Source organism: Eptatretus burgeri, chromosome 3 (assembly GCF_056783735.1).
Source record: "Eptatretus burgeri isolate ZD-2024b chromosome 3, Ebu_testis_v1, whole genome shotgun sequence".
Classification (NCBI taxonomy): Eukaryota; Metazoa; Chordata; class Myxini; order Myxiniformes; family Myxinidae; genus Eptatretus; species Eptatretus burgeri.
In genome coordinates, this window is record NC_140963.1 from 53,493,283 (window position 1) to 53,509,341 (window position 16,059).

At 43.3% G+C, this 16,059-nt stretch overlaps 2 protein-coding genes across 8 annotated transcripts in view; one reads left to right on the forward strand and one right to left on the reverse strand.

Annotated features, from left to right (window-relative positions):
* The window catches only part of CEP290 (centrosomal protein 290), a 252,833-nt gene that overhangs the window by 230,458 nt on the left and 6,316 nt on the right, over positions 1 to 16,059 (reverse strand). The window lies entirely within an intron of this gene.
* On the forward strand, positions 1,846 to 13,913 carry LOC147029896 (E3 ubiquitin-protein ligase Mdm2-like). 2 transcript variants are annotated; one of them, XM_085873371.1, is made up of 6 exons: positions 1,846 to 2,260; positions 7,579 to 7,659; positions 8,947 to 9,089; positions 9,379 to 9,507; positions 10,903 to 10,968; positions 11,092 to 13,913. In XM_085873371.1, the coding sequence occupies exons 2-6, from the start codon at positions 7,623 to 7,625 to the stop codon at positions 11,608 to 11,610; spliced, it is 894 nt and encodes a 297-aa protein (XP_085729497.1). In that variant the 5' UTR covers positions 1,846 to 2,260; positions 7,579 to 7,622; the 3' UTR covers positions 11,611 to 13,913. The 2 variants fall into 2 exon arrangements, with proteins under 2 accessions (XP_085729497.1, XP_085729498.1); XM_085873372.1 differs by lacking the exon at positions 1,846 to 2,260 and adding an exon at positions 6,463 to 6,694.

Consider the following 16,059-nt stretch of genomic DNA (forward strand, 5'->3'; position numbering starts at 1 on the left):
TGCTAATAAGGACCAATAAGAAGCCACACATCCCAATTCTCTCTTCCTCACCCATGGCAATTCCAACTGCCACCATTCCAGATGGCTGGGAGTTAAATCTACAACAACCAGCCATAGCATTGCAGCAAAGATCTTCTCTATGATTCAATTACTCTGATGCAAACTGTGATGAATCATCTTTCCTATTCTCAAACGACCTGATCTTTGTTCATCAGTGTGGATTCAGTCCCACTCTCTAATTTTAGATATGTTTCTGCTTCTCTCTCAACAATGGATGGCCCTCGAACTCAAACAAGTGGTCAGGTCTGTGTCTCCGCCAGACATATCTCAAATATTCGACAAAGTAAACACACGTTTCCCTGCTCATTAAACCCTCCTCTGTTGCTCTTTATTCCCACTTGCAGAACCTTCCTCCTGGGTCATTTAAATCCCACCCTTCCCTCCAAGGCTTCAAGTTGGTAATGCAAGTCACCACCTTGTCATCCTCCATCCCTATTTATGATCTTTTTTTTATGCCCATTTACCTTTCCACCCCCTAAGAAAATAACTCCTCTCTTACTTGCAGGTTTGCAGTTTCCTTCCCTCTCCTAACCCCTCGTCCTCTTTCCTCCGTTTCTTCACTGTGTTGTCTCTGCCTGTTGTGTCACAACATTTCCTTCTACCCTCTGTGACTTCGCTCTTCCACGAGTCAAGGTCTTGAATAAAAACGGTGACCATGGCTCTGCCTCTGTACGACGTCTTTATTCCCAAAATGAAGTTCTCTCTCATCAGATGAAGCTTTTTTTTAGAGTCTTCCTTTTCGTCACATCAGCTTTTGGCACCCGAGTGAAGAATTTAAAGGAAAGAAAGAAAAGAGTTCCAAGCTTGACAGGTGTTGGGTGAAACAAATAAAAGGGAGCTCAATCACAACACAGAAATACCAGGATGTGAAAGACATTTTTCACTCACAATCAGCAGCACTGCCAAGTGCAGCAGAAGCTGGCTGTCCCACTATCTTGCACTCGCTCGCAGATTTTAAAGTTCCCACTGCATCGTCCTCAAAAAGTATGACATTGTGTGCCGGTATCCTGGCAAAATTCCGAATCACCTGCAAGGGTCAAGAGTTTTTTTGATCACATTGCCAAACTAGAACGGCGTTCGGGAGAGTGCGTACTGGTTTAAAGCCAGGGTGAACAGTTTACGTTTTCTATCCCACTGATATGCCGGAGCTGGATTCGGACCTGAACCGAACTCTAATCGGCTTGTTTTGGTCAACTCACCAACTCATCTACCTCGTTTTGTCATCACCTGTCTCCAACTTTTTGAAACATCACAATATATATATATATATATATATACAGTACATATATAAATCTTCTTCTGTCTGTTTGTCTGTGAGCAGGATATCTCAAAAAGTGACGGATTCGGATGAAACTTGGTGGACAGGTTGGGTGTGTGACAAAGAAGAATCGATTCGATTTTGGTGAAAATCCGGATACTGGAATTTTAAAGTGATTCTTCGAGAGAGATCGAGAGACAAAAACGAGATCTTAAAAAGTGATGGACGGATTCGTACAAAACTTGGTGGACAGGTTGGGTAGGTGACAAAAACAAGCCGATTCGATTTTGGTTTGGGTCCGTATCCAGATGGGGCTTATCAGTGGTATACAAAACGTAACCTGTTCACCTGGCGGTGGTATGCGCTTTACCGAGTGCCGTTCTAGTTAAACCTGTTTAAACCGATGCGAAACAGTCGAGTTGAGCTGGTTTTAAATGCCTTGTCACGACACGTTGCTCTAACAATAGTGACCAAGACAAAACTTTACTTTTCTCGAGGTGTTTCGCCAAGTTGTCCGGATCTCCTTGCAAACAAGGACAGTCATATAAATGCGGTTATTTTGCAGAACTCACTCTCCAATCCCCATTTCTGATGAAGGATGGAAGTGATAAGTGAAATTAGATACAAGTGGTGGAAGTACAAGACTGTAAAAGAGGGAGGAGCACCCCACAGTTGGGAGATGATGAATGTGGATGAATTGAGGATCGTCAGGACGGCATGAACAAGTCGTCGAGTTGAAAGGCAGGTACGGTGGGTTGAGCTTGCAAAGTGAGGCGAGGCAATGCTGGACCTGCTTCAACACGTTTCCCCAGGATCTCTGGGTGGCCTGGCTCTGTAGGTCGGTGCCCCTGGACGGGCGTGCCCGGGCCTGTCCTCCCACCCAGCCCGCTATATAGCACCGACGTGGGAAACGCGCACCTTGAAGGTGCTGCAACCCAACAGGTGTGTTTGGCGTGCATTCTCTTTGTCCGAGCGTGTGTGTGTGTCCGCGTTTGAGTGTAACTTTACCAAGTTTAATTCGACGTCCTTTCGGCCTTCTGTCCGTCATATTGGCGTGATTAATTCGCCCGAGACCGGTTGTTGATTTAAGCTTTTGTAATGAGCACCGTGCGTACTGCCTTCTTCACTGGGTGTCTGCCGTGACGCTGACTCGATGTCTGGATCTCTCTTTTTGGGTTCCTTAATACCCTAATGTCCTCATGTTGACCTAATTGCTCTCAGTGTTGTAATTGGGTGATGATCATGAAGAGCGGAAGAAGAATGATGAATGAAAGGAGAGATTTGTCTCTTTTTGCAATGACTGGAAGTGCTCAGCAATGTTTGAATTCGAGATAGCCGAGTTTGACGGATGTATTCAGAAAGAAGAGCTAGAGAGCTAGAGAGAGAGAGAGAGAGAAAGAGAAGAGTGAAACTGCTGCGGACCTCTGTAGGAGGCACACGGTGTGCTGGGAAGCAAGCACAGGTGAGCGTGGTGATCATTTAATTAAATAATAATACGAGTTCCCCTTGAAGGAACTTCGACGCAGGAGGAGACCAGTAGGCCAATCAAAGCCTGCGCTATTATTCCCAACCTATGGTCGTTTAAGGAAGCAGCACGACCCATTTTTAGGTCCTCGTGGAGGATCTCCAAGTCTTACTCACGTTGTTGTTCTTCATCTTCTTCTTGTGGACTTTTTTGTTTCACAGCCTACAGTTTTCATCGAAACTTCCTGAAACTTGGCGTATATATGTAAAAATTCCCTGCGCAGACAGTAACCATCTCCGATTTTGAAAATTCCTCCCAGAAAAAAAGTTATGACGTCAAAATATCTCCGCTAATGGAAATCGCCTAAAAAATTATCTCCGAAACTGGGCAAGCTTTTTGAATTATGTTTGCGGGAATCGAACAGGGCATTAGCAGAGATTAATTACCGCACATTTGATACATCACTTTGACGTCATATCAATTTTTATGACGTCATTCCTATTTTCTGACTTTTTGTTTCACAACCCAGAGTTTTCATTGGATCTTCGTAAAACTTGCCATGTATATGCAGAAAGCCCACCCGCAGGCAGTAAACATCTCCGATTTGGAAATTGTTCCTAGAAAAAAAGTTGACCTCATAATATCGCCGCTAATGGAAATCGCCGATACCATTATCTCCGAAACTAGGCAAGCTGTTTGAATTTTGTTTGCGGGAATCAAGCCAGGCATTAGCACAGATAATTTGTCGCAAACTTGATACATCACAATGACGTCATATTCGTTATGACGTCATCGTTAAGAGGACGAGGATCTTAGCTCATTTGAGCTTGTTCTGGACATACAGGTAAATTACCTGCTGAGCGTTCTCATCTGAACCAATATCTTGAGAAGCTGCGAACCCAGATTGAAATCCCATGGATAATAGACACATCAGTCCGGCGTGCACTTCGTCCCTTGCAATTCACATCATTAAAGTAAACCGATGTCTACGCGTCAAATTTTTTTTGTCCTGCATAGTGATCCGTGCATCCAAACCGCACACCAAGTGCTCCAAAGTGTAAATTAAATATTCGGAAAAAAGATGGCTCGATTCATCGTGAAACAAACATCCTGCCCGTGTTCACCACAACACGAGTTTACCTGCGCTACCCTAGGTGAACGGAGGTTATGTTTTCACCCCTGTCTGCTCTGATCTGTTTGCCTGTGAGCAAGGTATCTCCGAAGGTTGTGGACGGATTCGGATGAAACTTGGTGAACGTGTTGGGTGTGTGACGAGGAAGAATTGATTAGATTTTGTCAAAGATCCGGAATCGGGATCCGAGAAGTTTTATTCCAAGTGATTCTTCACCATTGAGAGATGGGACCAGAATCGATGTACAGCACGATATCACAAAAAGTTGTGGACGAGTTATGACAAATACTCGCTGGATTGACTTGGTTAGGTGACAAGAAGAAGGCGTTTCGATTTTGGTCTAAGTCCGGATCCAGATCCGGTCTATCAATGGGAAACAAAACATAAAGTGTTCAGCCTGGCAGAGGTGTGCGCTCTCCCGAGTGCCATTCTTGTTTACAGTATGACGTCATAGTCCGTTGCAAACCAAACCTCGAAAAGACAACTCAAGAGAAGCGGCCCACCACGAGCCTGTCAATATATTATATAAAAATTTTCGTCTTTTTATTTTACCGTTGTACAGTAATTATAATATTCTCTGATAAAATGTGCTTGGTGTGTTTGAACACATAATAGTAACTTTTAATTGGGTTGACAGGGTATCAGCAGTCTGGTACATTATAGAATCTGGATTCGATTCCCAAGTCGACTATAAACTGTCATACTGGTGCTTCAAAACAGAGCATTGTAACAATGATGACACTGCTCTTTAGAAGAGTTTAAGCAGGCTATCCCATCTGCTAGCATTCTCTGGTGGATGTTGGGGGTGCCAATATACTTTTTTGGAGGAGTGTGACCAATTTCTGAACTCCTGCCTGAATCTCCGGAGTGCCCTGCTGGGAATGATCCAGCCAGCAGCCGAATGATGCACACGCATGCAACCTAATTATTTATTTTTATTTTATTTTAGTGTCATTGATTCATGGATGTATCACATTTAGGACGATGACGTTAGGAGACAAGGAACAAATGAGCACAGTACATGTATGGGATTTGAACATCATAAAAGCAAACTGCTCAGATGGGAAGGCCAAACAAACCAGCCTCTTAAGAGAAATGCCAATGAAAATAGTAAGGAATAATCCATTATATGCTTCGGCCTGAGAGAGTACTGAACATTGAGAAGGGTAAACGTAAAAAGGTCTCAGCGGACTGTGATCAAATTACCATTCATTCCCAAATATTTGATTTGTATAAACACAACTCAGGTAAACAGAGGCCAAATGACCCCACCGGATGGCATTAAATATTCCGCCGTTTCAATGAAGAAATACGTAATGATCGATGTGGGAACGCCCGTTTACTTTAATGAGTGGGAGGAGGGAGAGGAGGGAAGAGCAAAGATGGGACAGAGTTGAGAGGAGGGTTGGGCTTTGGGGAGGGGTGGTCGAGGACTTTTGGTGGGGGTGGGGAGGGGTTGAAGAGTTGTGGTGGGGGGGGGGAGGGATGGGGTTTGAAGTTGGGAGTGGATTGCTGCCTTTGGGTTAGGAGGGGAGGGAGAGAGCAAAGATGAGACAGAGTTGGGAGGGGTTGAGGAGTTGTGGTGGGTGGGGGTGGTGTTCGGAAGGATGTTTGAAGGTTTGGAGCAGGGATGGGATTGATGCCGATGAGTTGGGAGGAGAGGGTGAGGACTTTGGGTTGGGGAGATGGAAGTTGAGGACTTGAGGATTGGAAGAAGTGGGGAAGGGCTTGATGACTTGTGGTTTGTGAAAGGGGGTGGGGGGGGGTGGAGATTTAATGACTTGAAGTCACATTTTACATTGCGTGAATGTTCCTTGGGTCCCTGCTAGTTTCTATTAAAGGAGCAAGAAAGCAGGATTTGAAACTCCATGTTATCTCAGCGTTAACAAGGCTCAACATGCAATTTACGAGAAACTTTATGGTGAACTCAACGAGTGTGATGGTGCAAACATGGAACGTTTCTTGATGTGTAATGTGTGACTGAAGCCAAATGCAGTCTGTGACGTGTGAGCATGAGTGGCCAGCTTGGGGAGAGCCCTCGGTGTTTTGAACAGACATCTCGATCACATACACACGTGATGCAATGAAAAGATTGGTGGAAACGAATTGCTCTAATTGGTCATCATCCTCTTGGCGACCAAAAAAAGTGTCTTTATTTTTCTGTTTGAGAAGTGATTTGGCCACACACACACACACACACACACACACACACACACACACACACACACACACACACACACACACACACACACACAAACACACACACACACACACACACACACACACACACACACACACACACACACACACACACGGTTAATATCTCCCTCCCAAGGTCTTCATGCTGTGACCTGCATGTCTCAATTGGAATTTCGTGCTTGAAAAGGCGCTTTTGTTTCATTAACATATGACGTTTAGTGAGTGCCAAAGGGGAGTGAAAGGGCACACAAGTTATCGCCAATACGGCCATGGTTCCCACGCCACCCAGACAGGACATACAGGTTTACCCTCATGCCTTCTCGGAGCAAGCCGCTTGTGACGTGTGTGTGTGTGTGTGTGTGTTTAAAGACAGGTGCAGGCAAAGCAATCTATTTTTACCCAGCCTACTGCTGAAGAATCAGATAATTATAGTAAACGTCCAGGTACACGTCAGTGGATTGCACGTCGTAGTTTTATCAGCTTGGGGAGGAGAACGTCATCTTTGGTGACACGAAAATTCAATCGAGCCGCAGGATTGATGGCAGGAGAAATTGTTTCAGCAAAGAGCAGGGAATTCAAGGTGAAGCTCCAATTGGACGAGATATTTATGTGCACGTGTCGATGTAACCTGGTGTTTGAAATACCTGTTCATCTTCATCAATGTACAGCAGGAAACCTCTCAATATATTTACAACGGATTCACATTGGTTATGTGTCATCATACAGATATTCGTTTCCTTGATATCAATGTGCGTGACATGCATGTTTGAGCCTGAAGCACTCTCGTGACATTCACAGTTGTGTCCTTGACTAATTCAGTTATCTACGTCTGTGGATCCAATATAATCTGTCATCTTGGCACAGGATCTGAGATGCCAAATTACTTGAAGGTAAGATCGAAAGTGGACGGTAATTTGGCCCGACTGCTAATATTCAGGGCAAGCAGTGAGAATTTGGCTGAAATACCAGCACACAAATGGCCTGATATTTTTCAGGCACCCTCATATCTTGAAATTCCCTAATTTGTGTGCCAAGTCCATTGGGACCAAACTTTGTACAGTGTCGGTGCTGCCGAAGCAGTCTCCTGGGCACAATCCTGGATGGGTCGCCACTCCGACACAGGATACTCGAATGGCTCAATCATCCCAGCAAGGTGGTACTCATTTTGCTGACCTGGGAAAGATGACAGGCTGAGTCAACCCCACCTGGTATTAATTAAAAGGCCGAGCACGATTTGATTTCAGGACTCTAGGATCCCAAGCCCGCCACCCAAACCATTAAGCCAACAAGAGACATAATTTGTGTGAGCAGATGAGATCACTGGCTTGTTACAGACTACCATCCAATGTGAAGCCCATTTTGGATATCTCCGACACTCGTGGAAAGGACAATGTGGAATGATCTATAATGATCCAAAGATTAATCAACACACACTTTTTCTCTGTCGTTTACTGTGCTGTGCAGGTTGTGTGGTGAGACTTCTAGGACTTCTCTATCGGTGGCTGGCAATGGGAAAGGCCTCTCGGCGCAAACTCTCAAACTCCGGTGAGCAATACATCATCATGAAGGTGTTTTTCAATAGGTATCACAGAAGGAGGTCAAACAGGATGGTGCAGAGGTAGCACACTTACTTTGAGCTGTCTGTTCTGTGTTTGATTCCCACCCTGACATTGCATCACAAAATGCACCTTCTCTTGGGTCGACTTAAAGCCAGGTGTCCCAACTGCGAGCTCGCTATTGTGTGTAGCCTGTGGCTGTTGGTTGCATCGTTTTTTCTGGAGGTACAGCTGTGCCACTGATGCAGTGTCCTCTATTACCAGTACACTGGTACTCATTTTGCTGACCTCAGAAGGATGACAGGCTGAATCAACTCCACCTAGTTTTAACTCAATGGAAGACTGGGACTCAAACTCAAGATCCTCAAGATCTTAAGCCAACCACTTTAATCTTTGAGTCAACACCAGGCTTACTGCCAGCATTAGCTGATGGAGGTTAAATATGTCATGGTGTCTTGTTGAAGAGTACGTGAGTTATCGCTGGAACCCTGGCCAAACTACACATTCCTGCCCTGACTACCGCTATGAAGGCAAAGACAAACCACCCAGTGTATTCCTTGCCAGGAGATTGCTTCCGCAACACTGAATCTGCCTTCGGGAAGAGCACCAGAGACAGATGGATCACAAACGTACGCTCGACTTGATCCGCTAGCTCGAGTTCTTTGTAATATGCCGCTCATCTACGGATTTACAAAGGCTTAGGCCTTCTTTTAAAAAGTTTACTGTTTCTGGCCTGTCCTAATTTTTTTTTTTTTCCTTTCACTTTAATTTTTTTTTTCAATGCCTTTCGATGCTCCACAAACCCTAACCCTCCCTTCCCTGAAAATACCCACTTGACTTCACAGTGCGATGTTTTGCAAGATATATGCTAGAAAGCCTGGTGTTGGCTTCATGGTTAGGGTGGCTGGCTTGACATCCTAGGGTCCTGATGTCGATCCCCGTGTTCCATTGAATTAGCACGAGGAGGGGTTGACTCAGACTGTCATCCTTCTGGAGATAGCAAAACGAGTACCAATGTACTGGTAATAGAGGCATTGCATCAGCAGCACAGCTGCACCCTCAGCCATTGATGCTTCCTGCAGCCTTGTGCTTCATATGAAGGAGGAAGGTGGAGGTACATGCTCATAATGAGTTTTGCATCGAGATCTCACACGTAGTATCCATAATCTCAGATGAAAATAAACTTTTTGCTGAAGGGACGTCATGTATGTACGAGTGTATCAATATATACATATATAGCCTTTTTATGAGAGATTTTTCTTTCTTCTCGGGGCAGCTACTGAGATGCCTGTGTCTTGGAAGCATGCAAGGCCATCCAGTCAGTCCGGCCTGCCAGGCCCAGGGCAGGCACTGCACCTGCAGATCACCAGTGCAGACTTTCCAGGAACCTCCATTCCGGGTGGTGACTTTGCCAGCCAGGCAAGTGCGGAGTGAGAGCTTTGTTGTTGATGCGTGGTTACGGGAGAGTGGAAAAGAGTGGATTTTCTGAGGTTGGAAGAAAGAAAAAGGACTGAATGGGTAGATTGCTTCATCTGTGCAAGTTTGTAAAATTTTGTAAATGATACAAGTTGTGCAGAAATAACTGTTTTACTTCTTTTTAAACAATAATTTTGACTTTTTGAGGGATTTGAGAGAGTATGGTCATGTGCTGGCAACACAAGAGTTCATGGTTTGTAACAGCCGTTTCATCTCCCTGGCTGGTGAACAGGCCGATTCACTGCCAGGACTGGAAGACTCAGAATCAGACAGGTTGGGCCTTGAATTTGAAGTGGAATCCCCTTACAGCAGCAGCTATAGTTCTGACGATGACATCTGGGAAGATGAAGACCCTGAAAAGGTCAGGACTTGAGACATGTTGGATTTGTAACCACTCCATAAAACACTGTTGATTGATGGATTTATTTTTAGAGATGGTGAGAGTTTCCATCATTCTACACACACCGTCAGTTGGTTGGCAAAAGTTACATTTGAATATTTTTATTTTGTCAATTCCATGTCCGTTTCAATGTGAGGTTGTAGGGAGGTGCAGGGGTGAGGAGGTTGAGAAAGAGAAGTTTTGTGATTAAGCTTGAAATAAGACACCATTGCTATTTTGTTGAACAATACTATTTCCATATACAATAACAAATACAGAGATCAAACAATATTTAGATATATTTAAAACAGTTTGGTGTGACTGATACATGTCCTATTTGAAAAATGTAACATCTCCAATCAAAATCCTTTGGTGATAAGTTCAACATTCTTTTGCCTAAGGAGGAAGTATCAGGTAAGTATATTCTGACTACATGAGGCCCAGTATGACTAAACTACCAAATGAAACACTGATGTCTGCAAGTCCATGGCTTCCAAGACCACCTGTATCTAAATGGTGTCAAATGGACTCCCAATACCAAGGGAACTGTCATCGCATATTAAACCTCTTGCAGAGCCCTACCATTCTAAATTTGCATAAAGCACACTATACTATATATTATTTCTTGATCATTTTACCAAAACCTATCAACTTGTGTTGTTGTTGGGTTTTTTTTTTTTTTACACCCAAAATTACCGGAAATGATCCAGGAAGCTTTCTGGACACCATTGAGACGATTGCGAATCATTGCTTTCAAGTTTTGCTTTGTAGCTTGCCGATAACCCCAGACAACTGGAGCAGGCAATTCCATTTCTTAAAATCAGGTATAAGGATAATGGAGAATAAAATAGGCACAGCAGTTTGCTTTTAGGGCGTACAAAACTCTACCACTTTGTCTTTTAACATCCATCAATGGAAGACTTTTGAGTTGGACCTGTACATAAATGCCAATTCACTGCATACGTGACTGGCCAACACATGACTCCCTCGAATGCACTGCCAAATCTCCCCGCACTGCCAAATGACATTGAACGGTGTGACTTGCTGCATGCCAGAAGCAACCATTCATGAAAAGACATTGTTCATCCTGCCTGTGTTATGGAACTCCAATCTTGACCTCTGCACAAAGCGACTCTCATTATGGTAGTCGTATATGGGGGTCTGCAAAATATTTTAGGGGTTCAGAAGGAGTTTGCTCCCAAAAAACGTTGTATTGAGAACAACCGCCATAACTGTCACATTGAGTTATTAGCCTTGTCCATTTATTTGCTGTCATTGGACAATGAAAAGGCCATTTTGCAGTCTGATTCATATCAGGTTCGAGCAAGTTGTACATCATTGTGAAATTTAAGCATGATTGGGGCACTGTGTGCACAGAATGAAGATGAGACGGGGCGACAGCAGATGGCAGAAAGGTTTTGCTTCCAATCGTCTATCTACAGTGTAAGTTTGAATACTGATTTGCAGACATTGTTTTGAGATATTGTATTTTGTTCCTCATTTATTTTGTTGTATCGAGGCGTGTGGGCTTTAAAAATGGCTTCTGTGACACACACAAACACACAGGGAAGTTGGCAATGCGTCGAATGTGCCATCGTCAACCTGCTGTCCCACCGTTGCTGCCTCTATTGCTGGGCCCTGCGACCTAACTGGCCGCCCCGTGCCTGTAGTGGTACATCAGCTGGAACCACGCTGCGGACTAATCATCGCACGCGGGACGTCGAGAACAACCACGTGACAAAACTGCCTCATGGTTCATCTGATACCGGTGCCACCGGGTCTCACAGGCACATTTCAGGTCCTTCGTTGCCAGAAGCAATCCAACGCAGTATCGTAGAGCACCACCAAAACGAATGCAGCAACTCACCCACGGTTGCAGGCTGCTCTAAAGAAAATATCATGCACAGTGCCATGCCTGAGGCGTGCATTATCTGCCAGCAGCGGGCCAGGGACACTACTATTGTTCACGGGCAAACAGGACACCTGGTCAGCTGCCAACGCTGCGCCCGCAAGATGCAAGACCATGGCAAACCATGCCCTATCTGTCGTGCTCCCATTGACCTCATTGTCAGAACTTATGTGTAAGTTATCATTATACAGGGATCGAGAAAGATCATGGAAAGCGGTGGGAGATTGGAGAAAAGAAAATATTGTAGGAGAAAGGCTTTGTATAAGGGAAAAATACTAGTTTAAGGGAGATGAGGAGAAAGTCTTCAGAAGTACGATTCATGGAAATACCTCATTTATCTTTATGAACTTATTTTTGTTCGTTTTAAACAATGATCTAAGGCTTATGGAGGAGCTGACACGTAAGGTCATTGAGACACATCATGGTACTATCACATGAATAACAAGGACATTCGTATTGATGGACAAATCAACATAGTACTGTAGATGTGATCTGAATCTGGGACTAGTGCTCAGATGGGAATTCAAAATAAGCAGACCCAAAGCTTTGATCAAGGTACACTGTCAAGAAGGAAACATTTCTATCTCAAGATACCAATGGGAAAAAAACCGATTTGCAAAGAAAAAAAAATCTTTCAAAAGCAAATCGAAGAGCAATCGTATCATCATCGTGGCAGATGTAAACTGAACAATGAAGCTTACAGAAACAAATGATAATTTCAAGTTCTAAAAGTATGCATTGATTATTTTGTTGTTGTTGTTGTTGTTGTTTTTGTTGTTGTTTTTGTTGTTTCTCCAAATTAATGTCAGCTAATTTATAACAGCGTTTACATCGCCATTTTCATTGATGAGTGAAGAAATCAACTCATTACTGTCGTTCTTAAGTGTCGTTCAGACAAAAGCAAGACTGTCACATCTGTGTGACGATTTGAATGTTCAAACTACACATGGATCTGGTAGAGGTGCGATTACTTTTTGGGTTTTTTTCATGAACATTCATGCGTTTGTTTTAAACAATGAAAGAAAAGATTCGTGGCACAAGATAGATTTTGGGTTTGCTCAACAGACATCGACATGGCTTTGGGGCTTGGACAAGGCTTTGTACCCGATAACGCTGTAAATGTACACATTTCACATCATCATTTAATATATTCAGGCAATTGTCTGATTAGGTTATTGATCATTTCATAATTGTCATACACACATCTTGAGGCATTTGTGTTTCATTCATCTCTTGTACAAAGACCAACTGATTTACAAACCCATGTGATTTGCATCGATATTTCTCAAATCCCTGCATACAAAACTGTGATATTTTAGTTCATGTGGAGTGAAGTAAAAGCATGTCATATCAGCTGCTATGCAATATATTTTATATTATTAAAAAGTGCATTAAATAATATATTCTAAACGGTGCAGTGCAATCAATACGCAATACAGGGGGGGGAGTGGGGGGAGCAGGGTGGGAGTGGGATGGGAGCCACGACATAGGACATGTACCCCAGTTGCAGGAAATTAAGTGCAAATTAATAGCTTGAAGTCTCTGCTGCTTTATCATGAGTCTTATAAAGTACAACTTTTGGTTTCTTTTGGTATTTCGTGGGGTGTTCAAAAAGTTCTACGAATGAGGCGTAATCGTCCAAAAAATTTAAAAGCTTATTTTGTTACATTTTTCAACATACAAGTACGTGTAATCGGTAATAATTGTGGAGAACTGTACTCTTGTCCGTGCTATGGATGCATCAGGACAAACCAAGAAACGTATCACGGCTGGAGCCAATCATGCACGGATTGTCACTCAGACTCACGATACCTGGGTGACCGTCACAGGAATTTGTAATTTGTTCAGGGTGCCAGACATAACTTACCTACTCTTTGCGAAATATACCATGAGATCTTGAACATCCACAAAGGATCGGTGCCGACAGACAGGTCCTCCGACTTGATGTCCTTCTGAGGGATGGAACACGCGTTGATGCCTTACCCTGCCTGCAGAATACCAGGGTAGCAGTTTATAGCTGGGTCGAGATTCCAACCCAGGCTCGACAGTGAGCACACATACATGTAAGTCTATCCTGCCAGCCGACAAGTAATCACTAAGAAAATATATAAATGTCTTTTTTATTTGCGTAAACGCCTTGTAGTTTTTCGACACATCTTGGATTATTATGAGCATCTCGTTTGTATGACATTTGGATCACACCACAAAGTACAACCTTCAATAAATACTCGCCAGGAAAGAAGATAACCGTGAGTCAATGTAAGTTGTGATTAAGCCGTTAATAAGTTGATAAGTAATGTGATAAATAATTGCTGCAAATGCCATATTATTGTGTTCATTGATGATTCTGCATTATGTGGACATTTTCTTTCCTCGTGACCTTTACCCTCTTATTTGTGATGTCGAAATGAAACCATGTTGATGTTGGCTGTTTACAGCAAATTTGTTATCAAGAATAAAAAGAACATTTTAAGAGTGATACACAGCCACCACCTGTTCAACTTAGATTGCGGTTTGAATAAATAAGAGAATTCATTTTGAAAAGTAAAATAAGAAGTTTCTAATTAGTTTTGTATAACACTTTATATTTGATCTCTGGAGGACAATTCAGGAGTGTACACTGGTGTGCTGGTTTTTGATCGATCCTTCAGTTGTATTTGGGCCACAATTCGTGTAATAAACAATAAAAGCAAATCAGCGACCTTCACTCATCCTTTGTCGTGATACACTTACAACTCTTTTAAAAGTTGCAGTTCTACAATGGGATAAGACTAGTGATGGAGTATAGCTGTAACAAAGAATGCGTCAAAAATTCACTGTCTTATGCAGCCATCAGGGTGATGCATGCACGCGCGCACACGTGCTAATGGAGGTGGATACTTTGAGACCCGGTAGGTCTCTGTTCCATTTCCTGAAACTCACCCATATGTGGAGATAGCAGCCAACAACAGCAATTTGTATGCACACACACACATACATAAACAAACACACACAGAAGCACACATATATATATATATACATATATATATATATATATGTATATATATATATATATATATATATATATATATATATATATATATATATATACATATATATATACATATATATATATATATATATATATATATATATATATATATATATATATATATATATATATATATATACATATATATATATATAGTCACGCAAGCATTCAAGGATCAGGTCCCAACAGGACAAATGGAACAGCAGAGAGAGTGGGGAAACACCAACAGCAAAGAGAGGGGGGGGGAAACATTAGCAGCAGAGAGAGGGAGAAAGACCAACAACAGAGGGAGAGGGAAAAAAAAATCACCAACAACAGAGCCAAAAGCCAAGACAGACGGAGGCAGACAAGTAATGGGGGACAGGAGAGGATGCATGGGGTGGACAAGGTGGATACAGAATGAAACTCTCAGGAGGGAAAACTGGAAATTTGGAAGGAGAGGGGATTGGGGTGGGGTTAACGAGGGTAGAAAAGATCATGGTTTCGGATTGGGGACGATGTGAGATGGTGGTGAACAGCTATCTTGAAGACCGAGAGGGAATATCGTGAAATACAACTTTTTCCTTCAAAGTTTTGGTGGTCACAAAGGAACTTCTACATATTATATTGTTATGTGGAAAAGGGGGAGGGGGATCCATAGCTAGACTGGTAAGTGTAACATGGTCCGTGTGTTTCGAGTAGGTTTGATTGCCATGTAATAATGACCTTTCAGAGTCAGTTGTCTTGTAACACTGAGGCAGTGTATGTCATTTATAGACAAGACAGAGTAATTTTGTAGGTGTAAACACCTCATTTTGGGTGGATTTTGATCTCTGGGGCGAGTGCGTGCCTGCCATGGTGGTGCGGTTTGCTGTGGATCGGAAGTGGCAATGGATTTATTTTTATCGGGGGCACCCTGAGGACGGGACGACTCGGAGGACTCCACTGAAGTGGGAAAGGAGGACGAGAAGCTGACCACGGAGGAGTTTGTGAGGCAGAACATTATTGTGGTTTTCTCTGAAGAAGTTTGGGATTGACTCAAGCTTAAGTATCACCCTGTTCTTGTCGAAGGGAAGAAGCGACCTCGGAGAGAGAGAGGACTCCTCCACATGCAGGGAGCCAAGAAGCAACCTTGGCGAGACAGGATAACTCCACATGCATGGAGTGCATCTTTGACGTCCACGAATGCTCCCCACCTCCTCCCCCACTCAGTGCTGGCAGACGTGTCCTTGCATCTTTCTGATTGAGGGCACACACATTGATGCCTTGCCTTGCATGCAGAACACCAGGATGGCAGTTTATAGCTGACTCGGGATTCAAACCCAGGCTTGATATGTCAGAGGTGTGTGTGTGTGTGTGTGTGTGTGTGTGTGTGTGTTTGTGTGTGTGTGTGTGTGTGTGTGTGTGTGTGTGTGTGTGTGTGTGTGTGTGTGTGTGTGTGTGTGTGTGTGTGTGTGTGTGTGTGTGTGTGTGTGTGCGTGTGTGCGCGCGCGCGCGCACGCCTCATAGACACCCTGCTACCCACAATGATGTTCGGTGATATTAATGTATTTTATATCATGTAATTTGCTGATATAATCTCTGAATGCTGTGCCACTTGTCCAGTGGAAGCATC